Source organism: Doryrhamphus excisus, chromosome 18, assembly GCF_030265055.1.
Source record: "Doryrhamphus excisus isolate RoL2022-K1 chromosome 18, RoL_Dexc_1.0, whole genome shotgun sequence".
Lineage (NCBI taxonomy): Eukaryota > Metazoa > Chordata > Actinopteri > Syngnathiformes > Syngnathidae > Doryrhamphus > Doryrhamphus excisus.
The window spans coordinates 16,673,242-16,687,320 of record NC_080483.1 but is presented as its reverse complement, the minus strand read 5'-3'; the positions used below and the strand labels follow the sequence as shown (position 1 = coordinate 16,687,320).

The 14,079-nt window shown below is 38.9% G+C and overlaps 3 protein-coding genes across 4 annotated transcripts; 2 read left to right on the top strand and 1 right to left on the bottom strand.

The window, feature by feature from the left end:
- The first annotated feature begins 269 nt into the window (after nucleotides 1-269).
- b3galt6 (UDP-Gal:betaGal beta 1,3-galactosyltransferase polypeptide 6) lies at nucleotides 270-4,603 on the top strand. Its single transcript, XM_058055357.1, has 2 exons — nucleotides 270-617; nucleotides 1,189-4,603. The coding sequence occupies exon 2, from the start codon at nucleotides 1,199-1,201 to the stop codon at nucleotides 2,219-2,221; it is 1,023 nt and encodes a 340-aa protein (XP_057911340.1). The 5' UTR covers nucleotides 270-617; nucleotides 1,189-1,198; the 3' UTR covers nucleotides 2,222-4,603.
- LOC131106375 (axonemal dynein light intermediate polypeptide 1-like) lies at nucleotides 2,822-11,158 on the bottom strand. 2 transcript variants are annotated; one of them, XM_058055361.1, is made up of 6 exons: nucleotides 10,896-11,158; nucleotides 7,552-7,679; nucleotides 7,304-7,473; nucleotides 7,046-7,224; nucleotides 6,796-6,960; nucleotides 2,822-6,512 (listed from the first exon to the last, which is right to left on the bottom strand). In XM_058055361.1, exons 1-6 carry the CDS (start codon nucleotides 10,896-10,898, stop codon nucleotides 6,477-6,479), a joined length of 681 nt encoding a protein of 226 aa, XP_057911344.1. In that variant the 5' UTR covers nucleotides 10,899-11,158; the 3' UTR covers nucleotides 2,822-6,476. The 2 variants fall into 2 exon arrangements, with proteins under 2 accessions (XP_057911344.1, XP_057911342.1); XM_058055359.1 differs by lacking the exon at nucleotides 10,896-11,158 and adding an exon at nucleotides 8,673-9,283.
- tmem167b (transmembrane protein 167B) lies at nucleotides 9,154-13,864 on the top strand. The gene is made up of 3 exons (XM_058055365.1): nucleotides 9,154-9,350; nucleotides 11,328-11,459; nucleotides 12,141-13,864. The coding sequence occupies exons 1-3, from the start codon at nucleotides 9,341-9,343 to the stop codon at nucleotides 12,221-12,223; spliced, it is 225 nt and encodes a 74-aa protein (XP_057911348.1). The 5' UTR covers nucleotides 9,154-9,340; the 3' UTR covers nucleotides 12,224-13,864.
- Nucleotides 13,865-14,079: the final 215 nt, after the last annotated feature.

The following is a 14,079-nucleotide window of genomic DNA, read 5'->3' as shown; positions in this document are numbered from 1 at the left end:
TTTGTGCAGACACGCTCAATTACTATTTAATGATTGTGATGATAAATGAAACCGATCACTGAAAAAAGGTGAGATGTTGTCACGTGTCTATACCGGTGTGACGAGCTTTTATTGTGAATCGAGAATGCATCATGTCGAGGGTAACGCGCATGCGTGCTTCTTTTTTTTAAATTAAACTTTCATTCTTTGTTGTTTCATTTTAAAAATACACTTCTTATGCAGAAAATGAAATAATATAAAAATATTATAATTTTTTTAAGTATGTTTTATTTGTATTCTAATGTTTGCGCTTTTTGGGTGGCAGGAGGGGGCTCAGTTTCCGGTTTTCTCAGCACAGCCTGTCTGCATTACCAGGGAGGAAAAAAATGAAAACATCCACGTCTGTGTCACTACAGTCAGTCGGCGTTCATACCACTTTGTTTTAACTCTCTTCATCCGTAGATGCTTTCAGTAAATTTCTCTCTGTAATAACGAAAAATGTGCACCATGTGTATTTTTGCTTTTCGTGGAGGAGTTCGCGGAGTGCGCATGGGGTTGCCACTCGGTAGCCGACGTCAACGTTAGCTTTGGCATAGCTGCTCGGCCCACTAATATCCACGCAAGACATTTCTGTTCAGGTAACCAACATACACAAATTTGTGCCGCAGATTTATGTGTAACTCGTATATGAAGAACGGAAAGTAAGACATCCGTACATGTAGCCTAGCTAACAATTACTGCTGTAAACTACAGCGTTGATCTGCCACTCAAATATAAACATAACACATCAAAGGGACATTGGAATGGTTAATTTTGGGTCCCACAATTATTATTTCCATACAAGATATTCCATTTTGCTATTGAAGTTCAGCTTTACAGATGCCATGTCCGGTCTGCAGGTGGTTTGTTGCATTTTCCTGGTTTCAGTTTCAATTTCAGTCTGTACAGTGCTGATAGATTAATAAATATCAGTTTCAAATAGTGAAAAAACATATTTAGACAGTACTAAACTGGTTTTCTATCTAATTTATTAACATGGAATTTATGAACATTCAATTCTACTTCACAGAAATTCACATAATCAATTAACGATAGACAACTGTGTCGTTTTTTTATGAAAAAACTGTGACCTATAATCTGGAAAATATTATAAGACATGTTTTACCCGTAAGTTCGCTTACCGCTGCTTTATGTTTTCCTGTTTGACAGGCTCAGCAACATGAATTTGGTCCGTCTAGTCTGCCGCCACAAGACCGCCCTGGTTCTCTGCACCGTGTGCATCTTTGCTGTGGTTCTCGTCTTCTTGGCCAAATGTACCTCCGAAACACTGAAGCAGGGTCATGCAGATCCACCAGGCTTAGCCCCCCGTGCCAGTGCTTTACTTCCCCGTCTACAACCTCACGACCAATCCTCTTCCTCCTCCAAGGACTTGTCGGCATTCCTCGTGGTCCTCATCACCACGGGGCCCAAGTACACCGAGCGGAGAAGTATCATACGGAGCACGTGGCTGGCCAAGCGGGACTCTGATGTTCTGGCTACGTTTGTTGTAGGGACTCAGGGACTTTCAAATGAAGACCTTCAGAATCTGAACACAGAACAAGGACGACACAAGGATCTTCTCCTTCTCCCTGATTTGAAAGATTCTTATGAGAACTTGACCATGAAGCTGCTGCACATGTACTCCTGGCTGGACCAGAACGTGGCGTTCAAGTTTGTGCTCAAAGCAGATGATGATACATTCGCTCGTTTGGATCTCCTTAAGGAGGAGCTGCGGGCAAAGGAACCCACTCGTTTGTACTGGGGCTTCTTCTCCGGCCGAGGACGAGTCAAGGCGGCCGGGAAGTGGCGGGAAAGCACTTGGGAACTTTGTGACTACTACCTTCCGTACGCGCTGGGCGGCGGCTACGTCCTGTCATCGGACCTGGTACGATACGTGCATCTCAACGCGGGGTACTTAAAGATGTGGCAGAGCGAGGACGTGTCATTGGGCGCCTGGCTGGCGCCGGTGGACGTCAGGCGGACGCACGACCCGCGTTTTGACACCGAGTATAAGTCCCGCGGTTGCAACAACAAGTACTTGGTGACGCATAAGCAAAGTCTGGAGGACATGCTGGAGAAGCACCAGACGCTGCAGCGGGAGGGGAGGCTCTGTAAGGAGGAAGTCAAGTTGCGACTGTCGTATGTTTACGACTGGAGTGTGCCCCCGTCACAGTGCTGCCAGAGGAAGGAGGGCATTCCTTAATTTCTCTTTCCTTTGCGCTTCGGAATACTTTTTTTCCTCATTTTGTTTACACTACAAGATCAACTTAAAATAGTCAAGCTTGGATTTAATAAAAAAAAAATAAAATTTAGAACAAAATTCATATTTTGAACTGTGCAGTTGAGCCCAAATGCAGCTGTTGTCATCAATACCGTTCACAGCCACTAGGGGGCATATTTGCATGTCTGGTAATTGAATTGCTAAGATATGCTGTGATGCACTAACCCAGGGGTGGGCAAACTTTTTCACTCGCGGGCCGCATTGATATAACTAAATTTCCAGGGGGGGGCAGACTATATATTTTACACGTAACAGTCCACCTGGTATTATTGTATCTGTAAAATTGTCATGCAATCTGCTATTATTATTTATTATTTTATATTTATATTTAAATATTTTAAAAATAATAAAATATTATAATAATTAAAATAAAATTAAAATAATAATAAGTATATATATTATATATTATAATAATTATAATAATAATTATATATATATATGTAAAATATGCAAATATAACAATATTATTATATATAATTAATATAATAATTAGCATTAATATAATAAATATAATAATCATAATAGTATGTATGTTGAGTTTAAATTAAATACTTTTGAAAGATTGGGCGGGCCGTATTCAAACACTTGGCGGGCCGGATGTGGCCCCCGGGCCGTAGTTTGCCCACCCCTGCACTAACCCATGTTCTACAGATTTGAGCTCGTTTCTTTCTTTGGGTTCTCTGCAGAAGACCCGTTTCACGTATCTAATCTAGTACCAAAAGTATGTAATGACGCGGTGTTGTACAGAAGTAGCCATTTTGTCTCTGAATTACAAGCCTTCTTCTGCCTTGTGACCTTTTTTAACCTTTTGGCCTTGTCATGTCCGTTTTGTCTTTTTGATGGCAACGTCTCTTATTGTCTCCTATTAAACCTAATCCCTAGCATTTATACACGTTTTATTATTTTAGGGGTTTAATGCAGCGTGGTAGGATATTTTTATCTGCCGTTATATTTTGTATATTTGTGAAAGCGGTTGTATTTATTAATTTATTATGCAGTAAGCACACTGGTTGTCATGCCGGGGATAGATTGAGCCACAGTGGAATTGCATTTACCGATATTATATGTTCTGTTTATAATGAATGGTACGCAAGTTTTCCCAAAAGTGGGATTTGCACAGAATGTGAAAGGGAAAATGACTGAATGTGTTTTGTCAGCAGGACTTCCTGTTTCTCACGTGCCGGCAAATATGATCAGCTTGCGTTTACTTTACAGTTCTGTGCATCAGTGTTGCAATTCAGATTCTGCGTTTTAACCACAATCTATGATTTGTATTACTTTGTGTTCTTCAAGCTCAACTCGCTGTGTGATGTCACTAAGCATGTGGAGCTAAAAACATCGATATAAATGTTCCAGGACCGATTGCCGCATTGGAAAACGTGTATTTTGCAATCATGCGGACAATGGGAGCTACTGTTTAGACCAGGGGTCAGCAACCTACGGCTCCAGAGCCGCATGTGGCTCTTCAGCCTCTTTGTTGTGGCTCCCTTTGCAATGCTCAAATATTTGTTTTAACACCCAAATGAGGAAAATATGCATCTTTGTAATTACTTTTGAAAAAAATGGGACTTTCTGTGAGACCGTATACTAGCAAGAGTACTTGATCAACTCCGCTTTTTCTCCTCTGAACTACTTTGATACCCCAAAATTCCCTCCAAATCTGGCAGTCAATCAAAATCTTGGGAGACTCGCAATTTGCTCTGGATGTGAGCATGTTGCTACACATTTCTTGCACGGGGAGAACATGCAAACTCCACACAGAGATAGCCGAGGGTGGGATTGAACTCGGGTCTCCTAGCTGTGAGGTCTGCGCGCTAATCACTCGACCGCTATGCAGCCCCTATATTCTGCTGTTAAATTATGTTTCGCGGCTCCATTCTATTTTTCTTCAGTGAGCGAGGGGGTAAAATGGCTCTTTTGATAGTAAAGGTTGCCGACCCCTGGTTTAGACTAATGATTCTCAATGGTGGGTCGGCACCCAAAAGTGGGTCACGCAGCCGTTTTCAGTGTTGCATGTCTACGCCTGTGCAAAAAAAAAAAAAATGTAATTAATGACCTGATGTCCTTGAATGCACCTCACGTTTTTTTTGCTTATTACGCCATGTGTGCACCATGGATGGATGTGTGAGAATTCAAGGTCGTTGAGCTGTGATGTTGGGTCATGCAGTCAAACCAGTTGAGAATCACTAGTTTAGACCATCAGATGGGGACTTTTGGAACTGGTTACGTTTCTGTGTTTTTGACTTTTTGTCCAAAGTGAACCTCCCTGGATGTATTACTGTATTAAAACTTGCTATTGATTGACTCCTGTTTTCACTGAATTAATATGTTGTATTATACTAACAACACTAAGAATATATTTATTTATTTATAGGCGCCTTTTAGGACACCTTACAGATAACAATGCAACAACAATCGGTACTTTAGCAAAAGGAAATACAAAAGCAAAAACATGATCAATGTATTTAAATATGTACACGGTCAAACATAGTGGGGAAAAAAATGATAAATAAAAATATAATGCCATATCTGGGAACATTTTGAAGTCTGTATTTCTGGATCAGTCAGTATTTTGTAGCCAATTTTATGTTGAGATTTAACATCTATTTTCCATTGTTTACCTTGTTTTATTTGTATTGTTTTTTAATACGACACTGTAGTGTATCTGTGTACGGTTCTGAGATTGGTTCCATGTAAACAACACAACATGTTTTTAAAGTTTAGCCTGATCTCTAATTAAAATTCTCCAAAGCTCTCCCGTGGGTGCTTGTCCGCCATCGTTACAAAACACTGACTTGACCCGGATGGACCAGAAATAAATGGTCTTGAAAAACATTCCGGGGCTCAAACAAAAGTTTCTCAGGATCTTGCAAAACTTTACCAGGATTTCACAAACATTTCTGGGATTCTTACAAATGTTTCTCAGGATTTCACAAAATTTTCTTGCGACCTTGGGATGTTTCTTAGGATTTTGCAACACTTTTCTTGGGATCTCATAAAACAATCTGGGGCTCTAACATAAGTTTCTCAGGATCTCGCAAAACCTTTTTGAAGATTTGACAAACCTTTTGACCTTTTGTGAGTTCCTGCAAAGGTTACTCAGGATTTTGCAAAACTTTCTTGTGAGCTTTCAAAGTTTCTCAGGATCTTGCCAAAAGTTAATGGGACTCTAAAAAAGTTTATCTGGATCCTAGCAAACCATTTTCAAGATTTTGCTAAACTTTCTGGATCTCACAAACGTTTCTCAGAATCTTGCAAAACTTTCTCAGGATTTTGTAAAACTTGCAAATGTTTCTCAAGATTTCACAAAAATTCCTCGGGATCTCCAAAATGTTTCGCAGGATGGCAAAGGTTTCCAGGATTTCCCAGGATATTGCAAGATTTTCTCAGGATTTTGCAAAATATTCTGTGGCTCTAACAAACGGTTCTCAGGATTTTGAAAAACTTTCATGGGATCTTGCAAAAGTTGGTTATGATTTCACAAAACTTTCTTGGGATTTCTCAGGTTTCCCAAGATTTTGCACAACCTTCTTGGGATCTCTCAAAGGTTTCTTATAATTTTTCAAAAATTTCTTGGGATCTTGCAAAATTTTCTCAGGATCTTGCCAAAACTTTCTGGATCTCACAAACGTTTCTCAGAATCTTGCAAAACTTTTTCAGGATTTTGTAAAACTTGATTGGGATCTAGCAAATGTTTCTCGAGATTTCACAAAAATTCCCTGGGATCTCCAAAATGTTTCTCAGGATAGCAAAGGTTTCCCAGGATCTTGCAAGATTTTCTCTGGATTTTGCTAAATATTCTGTGGCTCAAACAAACGTTTCTCAAGATTTTGAAAAACTTTCATGGGATCTTGCAAAAGTTGGTTATGATTTCAACAAAACTTTCTTGGGATCTATCAAAAGTTTCCCAAGAATTTGCACAATCTCTCAAAGGTTTCTTATAATTTTTCAAAAATTTCTTGGGATCTTCTCAGGATTTCCCAAAACTTCCTTGGGATCTGTGTAATATTTCTCAGGATTTTACTAAACTTTCTTCAGATCTCGCAAAACTTTCCCAGGATTTTACGAGACTTTCTCGGGAGTTTGCAAAGTTTCTCAGGATCTTGCTAAAAACTTCATGGGGCTCTAAAAACAGTTGATATGAATCTTGCAAACCATTTTCAAGATTTTGCTGAAGTCACTTCCTTGCTATGAGAGCTCCTTCCAGCTGGATCTAGGTCAAAGAACAAATAGGGATGTAAAAACGGGCCACACGGCTAAAAGACAATAGTTATCATTAGCATGTTATCCTGATGCTAAAAGACAATAGTTATTATTAGCATGCTATCCCGATGCTAAAAGACGATAGTTATTATTAGCATGTTATCCTGATGCTAAAAGACAATAGTTATCATTAGCATGTTATCCTGATGCTAAAAGACAATAGTTATCATTAGCATGTTATCCTGATGCTAAAAGACAATAGTTATCATTAGCATGTTATCCCGATGCATCACCTTGAGCTGCTGGTTGTTTTTTCTTAGGTGCTGAATCTGCTCCGTGTGCTTGGTTTCCTGTGCTTGTTTTTTTTCTTCTGCCGTTTTTTTCATTTCCACACATTTAACTTTTTGATGATCAAGTTGTTCTACCAGCTCCTCTTTTATATTCTCCAGATCGGAAATCTACACAAGAGACAATCTATTGCCAAAACCTGGTGCAAGTCCCGCTCAGACACATCGACTGAAGAGTCTTAGTCAAGAGTTTTACCTTTTCCTTCAGGGCCGCCTTCTCCTGTTCGTCATAAAGAGCCTTCCTCATCCCAAAGACCATACTGCTTTCATAGAACTTCTGATATGCAGCAATGGTCATTTGGAGCTCATCTCTAACTCGCAACAACAAGATACCCCTCTCGGCACAAATGAGGGCCACTTGTCTGATCAGCTCTTCTAGCGAGACAAAATGACAACAGCGCTTGTAACGTTTGCACGACGGGAGGCGGCGAAGAGGTGGAATGACGGCGCATACCGAAGCACTGGGTGTATAACTCTCGTCTGGCAGGACAGATGCCTGTCTCCATGGCACGCAGCTGAGACAACTTCCTGTCCAGTTCCTCCTCGAGGTTCACCACATCCACTCGAGTAGACGGCGAGGTGCACACTCTTTGCAGCCACTCTTGGTTTCCCTCCATCCATTTTCTGGCAGGGAGGGACAAATAAAATAAACAGAATCATTAATATTTTGTCACAATTGTATTTTGGAGTGAATGATCTCACCTGGGTGGAAACATGTAGGTAACGATGTCTTCATTTTTCTGCTTGATGTCTTTAAGGGTGGCTGCAATGGATTTGCGAGGACTGGCTCTGTGAGGTTGTGACTTCGGGGGGGCTTTCGGAGGACGGCCCTGTCGTGACAAGTATGTTAGTCCTATATTTAAATCACCGCTTTATTCTGGTCAGGCAGAGGTCGTTAGAACCGCATAAATGCTTGATTAAATATTTGGCGTACACTATGGAAACTACTCCTTCACAATAATGCTTTGTTTAATAATAATAATAATAACAATGATGATGATAATCCTCATGAGGATAAGCGGTAGAAAATGAATGAATTAATAATAATAATAATAATGATTATGATAACCCTCATGAGGATAAGCGGTAGAAAATGAATGAATGAATAATAATAATAATAATGATTATGATAACCCTCATGAGGATAAGTGGTAGAAAATGAATAATAATAATAATAATAATGATGATGATGATGATGATGATGATGATGATAACCCTCATGAGGATAAGCGGTAGAAAATGAATGAATGAATTAATAATAATAATAATAATAATAATGATGATGATGATAACCCTCATGAGGATAAGCGGTAGAAAATGAATGAATGAATTAATAATAATATAACAATAATAATATAACAATAATAATAATAATAATAATAATAATAATAATAATGATGATGATAACCCTCATGAGGATAAGCAGTAGAAAATGAATGAATGAATTAATAATAATAATAATAATAACAATTATAATGATAATAATAATAATAATAATAATAATAATGACAATAAGCCTCATGGGGATAAGCAGTAGAAAATGAATGAATTAATAATAATAATAATGATGATGATAACCCTTAATGAATGAATGAATGAATGAATTAATAATAACAATAATAATAATAATAATAATAATAATAATAATAATAATAATAATGATGATGATGATGATAACCCTCATGGGGATAAGCGGTAGAAAATGAATGAATGAATAATAATAATAATAATAATAATAATAATAATAATAATAATAATAATAATAATAATAATAATAATAATAATAATAATAATAATAATAATAATAATAATAATAAACTCACCTTTGCTGTTTTTTTATCTGCGCTTTTGGGAATTAAAATCGGGGAATCATATTTCAGGAGAGAGTCGGCAGGTCCGTTCATTGTGCTTTACACAACTATTTAATAATTCTAAATTTGTATATACAGAAATTCAGCTACGTTCCCGAAAACAAACGCCAACTCGAATTTGTCATTTTTACCCCGCCAGCTCGTTTTTGAGCGTCACCCATGCACGCCTTTTAAAACATGGCCGCTCAGGACTGAGTTACAAGGGTTAGCTCTTCGCATTTGTAATCTTTCCCCCTGCAAAGTCACAACGCGTCAACAACACTGACGTCACCATTGGTCATGATGACGTGACGAAGTTGATATTTTCAAATCAAGAAGTAACTTTTATAAATCGGTTTCTGTACAATTCTGCCCATTAAAATGCAATATTCAACACGGCCGTATAAATTGAAGATGTGCGACACAGGCTGCTGTTACAGATAATTCCAGCAGATGGCAGTCAAGCGCAACGGATGCGGAGTCAACACAAACCCGTAGAAGAACGACCAGAACCGGAAATGTCAACCCAGTGACTTGGAGCTAGTAGCTGTGATTATCTTAGCACTTTGAAAACACACGATGGCTTTCTGATTGACACACATTAGCAGTTACGTAAGATCGACAAAAAAGCAACTGCGAATATGACAAATGGTGAGTGTTGTTTATTTCTTCCCTTACATGTCAGCAGCTCTGAAGATGCAAGGTACCGTAGCTGATGAAAGCTAACCTTAAGTTAGCTGTAGACGTGGCCCTGTGACAGTCACAGTTTAGATACCCAAAGTCATGCTGCTAAACTCATTTAGCATCACAGAGCAAACGTTAAACAAACGGATTGAAGGCCTGCACTTTGTGGTGTCATCGAATTCGTTAAACGCGGAACTCATGGCGGAATATAGTCTTGGAGCAGCGGGCTAGATGCTAATGGCTGGTTCCTTTATTGCTGTTCGTAATAGTGTAAGTTTACCACTACCAAACAGAATTATAATTTCTTTTATTTTGCGTTAGATGGACCCTTCACGAGAAATGTCTCTCAAGATCATAACATTGTAAAAGTATTCACGCTGCTGGTAAGATATAATAATACCCACTTGTATTATAACTCATCATAATTTAGTACTTATTATGCACTGTAATGCAATGCTAAAGGGGGTCAAACCACCCCCTTGCATTGCACAACACAGCAGTAACAGAACCGATGTTGTTATCCTCAAATAACAAACTGCTCATCCGCTGATGTAAACAACAGTAGCACAAACAACATTGTAAAGCACATGTAGAGGCAGATCAAGCTGAGTGATGCTAATTTAAATACAGCTAGTGCCACCTTGGTGTGTTTGTAAAAACTACATAAAGCAATGGCAGTGTTTTTGCCCCAGTAATTGTTGACCTGGCAGTTATTTGCTTTTGTAGACCACACACACAGAAACCCTTGGAGACTGATTTACAGGATTGAATAAAATACTACATGAGAATCAACCCTTAAAGGGGAGTTGGAATGTAGTTAGAATGTTCTATTCTTGAGTTAATCGATGCCAAAGTTTCAGATAAGGTTTTTGCATTTGGAAGTGAGCCGTTAAAGAAATTTGGGATGGCTGTAAATGCTCAGTTTCTCTTTTTTTTGGCTCTCTGTGATGTCAAAGAGGGCCGGGCTTCCTTATATGGGTGTGCTCTGTAGGCCACATATGCTCTCTGCCCTCCCCCAAGCTCTGCTTCCCTGTTTAGTGCTAGCAATGTCTCCCAGGAAGTGTTTCTTTATGTGTAAGGGAAAGCAAAATTTGTTTACAATTCCTAAGGAGGCAAATAACAAGCAGAAATGGTTGGAGTTCCCGACTAGCAAAAGAAAAAACTGTATCCGTCAATGGCATTTTACACTGGACTGGTCCACAGCTGGACTAGCCGGCGAACTGTTGCTGAAGCCCGACGCCTTTCCAATGTTACTAAGTCCCATGCAGTAAGTAACAATTTATCAGTGTCCTAACTGTGTTTATTTTAAGTAAACTAAAGCAGTTGTCTGTGTAGCAATATAGAATGTGCATACCGGGAACAGGGTCTAAATTAGTATAGCCATTTCCCACCACAATCAGTGAGTCTACCTGAGTTTTTTTTAAACATGGGTCGTCCCGCAAAACAATAGAACCACATTAGATGTTACCAATATTGTAGAAAATCTAAAGCTAATATGCTAACTCTACTTACCATTCAGAGACTTATTGAAGTAGCCTCTTTTCTCGTGGTGTCCACATTTTAAAAAGATAAATCACTGTTTGTTATCAAATGCTATACTACTTTCAAGTTGAATTTGGCAGCTATTCGGAAGTCCTCGTGAGCACTTGGGAGTGTGACCAACCACAGTGGGCGTGTCTGAAGGCACCCCATTAAGGCCTGTGGGTACAATAAATGAAAACAGGCTGTTTTCACAGGAAGCACGCAATCCACAGAAATACAGCTAGAATAGGTGCAGATTCTGGAAGATCTAGAATGTTTTTTAGGAGTCCACGACTTGCTACAAAGGGCCAAAAAAATGAGCATAACTGGTCCGCTTTAAAAGCTATGGTGCTATGATGTCCTCTGTGTCTTACTACGATGTTTACAAATTGTGTCTGGTCATGTTCTGGTCTTTGTTCATAGTGTACTCCTTCGATGGCATCCTGGTGTTCGGGCTGCTCTTCGTCTGCACGTGTGCATACTTCAAAAAGGTTCCCCGCCTCAACGGCTGGCTGCTGTCGGAGAAGAAAGGAGTGTGGGGAGTTTTCTATAAAGGTAAGAAATCCTCAGCGTCCCTCAGACAGCAAACAAATCTAGACATATGCTTTGGATGATTTGTTTATAAGTGAAATGCAAAGGCACCATGTAGTACTTGAATTACCATTTCTACTACAGTAAACCTTGGATATATCGGACTCGGATATATCGGAATATATTCGCTCACAACGGACAGATAAAAAAGAACCAATTTTTCTGTATTGCATTTCCAATAAAAATTCATTGCATATATCGGATTTTTTATAACGGATTTCGCCTATTTCGGACAAAATCTCCAGTCCCGTTCCAATGCATTTCCATGAAATTTCCCTGGCATATATCGGATGGCCGCATCGTGGCGCTCCGATTCGCCGAATCGTGACAGGCCGCTATACGACGTCATTTGCAGCGTTTGCAGCGTTGCCTGCGCGTCCAGGTACATTGGAAACATAGTCAAGGAAGTGCCTTTTTATAACGGATAAAATCCCATTTACGCATATACCGGATATAAATCCCATATATGCGTAAAACGGACATTTTCCGGTATACGCATATAACGGATTTCGCTTATATCGGACAAAACCAGTGGGAACAATTGAATCCGATATATCCGAGGTTTACTGTACATACATCTAGTGAGCAGTATTGCATCGCCAAAATGACACATACTGTAATGCTTCTTTCTCCTTTTCTTTGTAGCTGCAGTCATCGGGACGCGGCTCCATGTTGCCGTAGCGCTATCCTGTCTCATCATGGCTTTCTATTTGATCTTTCTGAAATGATTCATCAAGACTAGATTGAATGCAAGCAGGGGCAGGACCTGGCAGGGTCATGCCCGACCCTTAAGGGACACTTTGAACGTGGGCTATTTGACCCATGACGTCACATTGCCTGACGGACTTACTTGGGAGCTGGCGCTGCCCTCTTCTGGTGGCCGGGTTGCACACACACCCTTTCCCTCAGCGGATGAGGTCACCTTGAATCCAGCCCATAGTTTCATGACAGAGGATTACGGACGAAAGAGGTGGCTGCACCGTGTGATGTCATTCTGTTTTCATCTCCCACGCTTTGTCGTCGATCACATACTGTAATTATTTATACTGAAGGTATGGTAATAAGAGTTCAAAACACTTTGAATTTAATTTTGATGTTTACAAACAGTAAACATTTACCGGAAATCCCTTTTTCCTCAGATGAAAAATAATCAGTTTTTTTTCTTTATTCTGTATTTCTTCTTTCAATGGTGGGTAAAAATCTTAATATATGATGTATTTTAACACTTTTACTTTTTTTTCCATGTTTTCCCCCAATATTTCTGCACCTTTTTTGTGCATTTGAAGTAGTCTGCACCTTTCTTGGTCTTTCCCAACTCAGCTTATCTAATTGCTTATGAGATCCTTCCGTGTGTCTGTACTTATTCAGAGAATCCAAGTGGTGACATGCCTACTTGTAAGACCTGGACCAACACGTATGTTAAATATGCCTAAAAATAGAACTACATTGCCATCTAAAAATGATAATGTTTTTATGGCTGTTTCATGCTATCATTGAAAGATTATTTAGGAAGCGGTGCAATGCAATTTGGAGTAAAATGCAAACAAGACAAAGTTGTCTCCATGTTTGTTTTTATAAAAGGTCATTTTTTAAAAGTGCCTATAAAAGGTTTCCACTGTTTTATGTGTCAGTGTTGCATAACCATTATTCAGTGGCAATGAGACATCAGAAGCATTATTATTATTCTCAACACTCTTAAGTAAATATCTCGATACCGGCTTAATTAGTCATCACAGTTAATTGCAAAAGTGAATGTCAAGTGTGATGAAGCATTTTTCTTCAAGTCATTTGCAGTGATCGTGGACATCAACTGTTTCTTACTGTCACTGGCCCTAACTAACAGTCACATTTTTTATTTCCACTCAACACACTGGATTTTGTGTTCCACTCTCAAATATCAATATATTTTCACTAATTGATGGACACAGTTACACTTTAGATGTTATGCGCTCAATAGTACAGTACAAACTTTTATTTACTGTGACAACCAGCAGGTTATACACCGCATCTCGCCTGAAGTCAGTTGGAATAACTCATTAACTCACCCATGGTCTTAAACAGGACAAGCGGTATCAAAACTTTATTTATCACAATTGAAGAAACAAACATTTGTGGGAACCTGTTCCATCTTTAATGCAAAATAAATCAACACATTGAAAATCTTATTTATGTGAAAAGTTTATAAGCCAGCAAAACATCTATTCAAATCTATTTGTGCATTTTGAAAATAAATGTACAGTGTGAAGTTATAATGTTATATTTACATTTTCATGTGGAAAAGTAAACGCTATGATCTTAAGTGTAATCGCTACATTATTTTCTTTTTGTACAGAATATTTGCTACATTACAACCCTGGATTGAGATTAAGTGGATTAAACGGTAATAAAACACTTTTTTAAACGAGTGGATTCATATTTTTAATGCTTGTTTGAGTCCACTCAGCCATGTTTTTTTTAATGACGTCATTCCAGATAAGCAAAGGAAAGAACTCTTAAAAAAAAGGAAAAGGGGGTAAAAAAAAAACACCATGGATGATTGACAGGGAGAATCCCCGCCCCTTCACCGCCAAAGCCGAACGGAGCT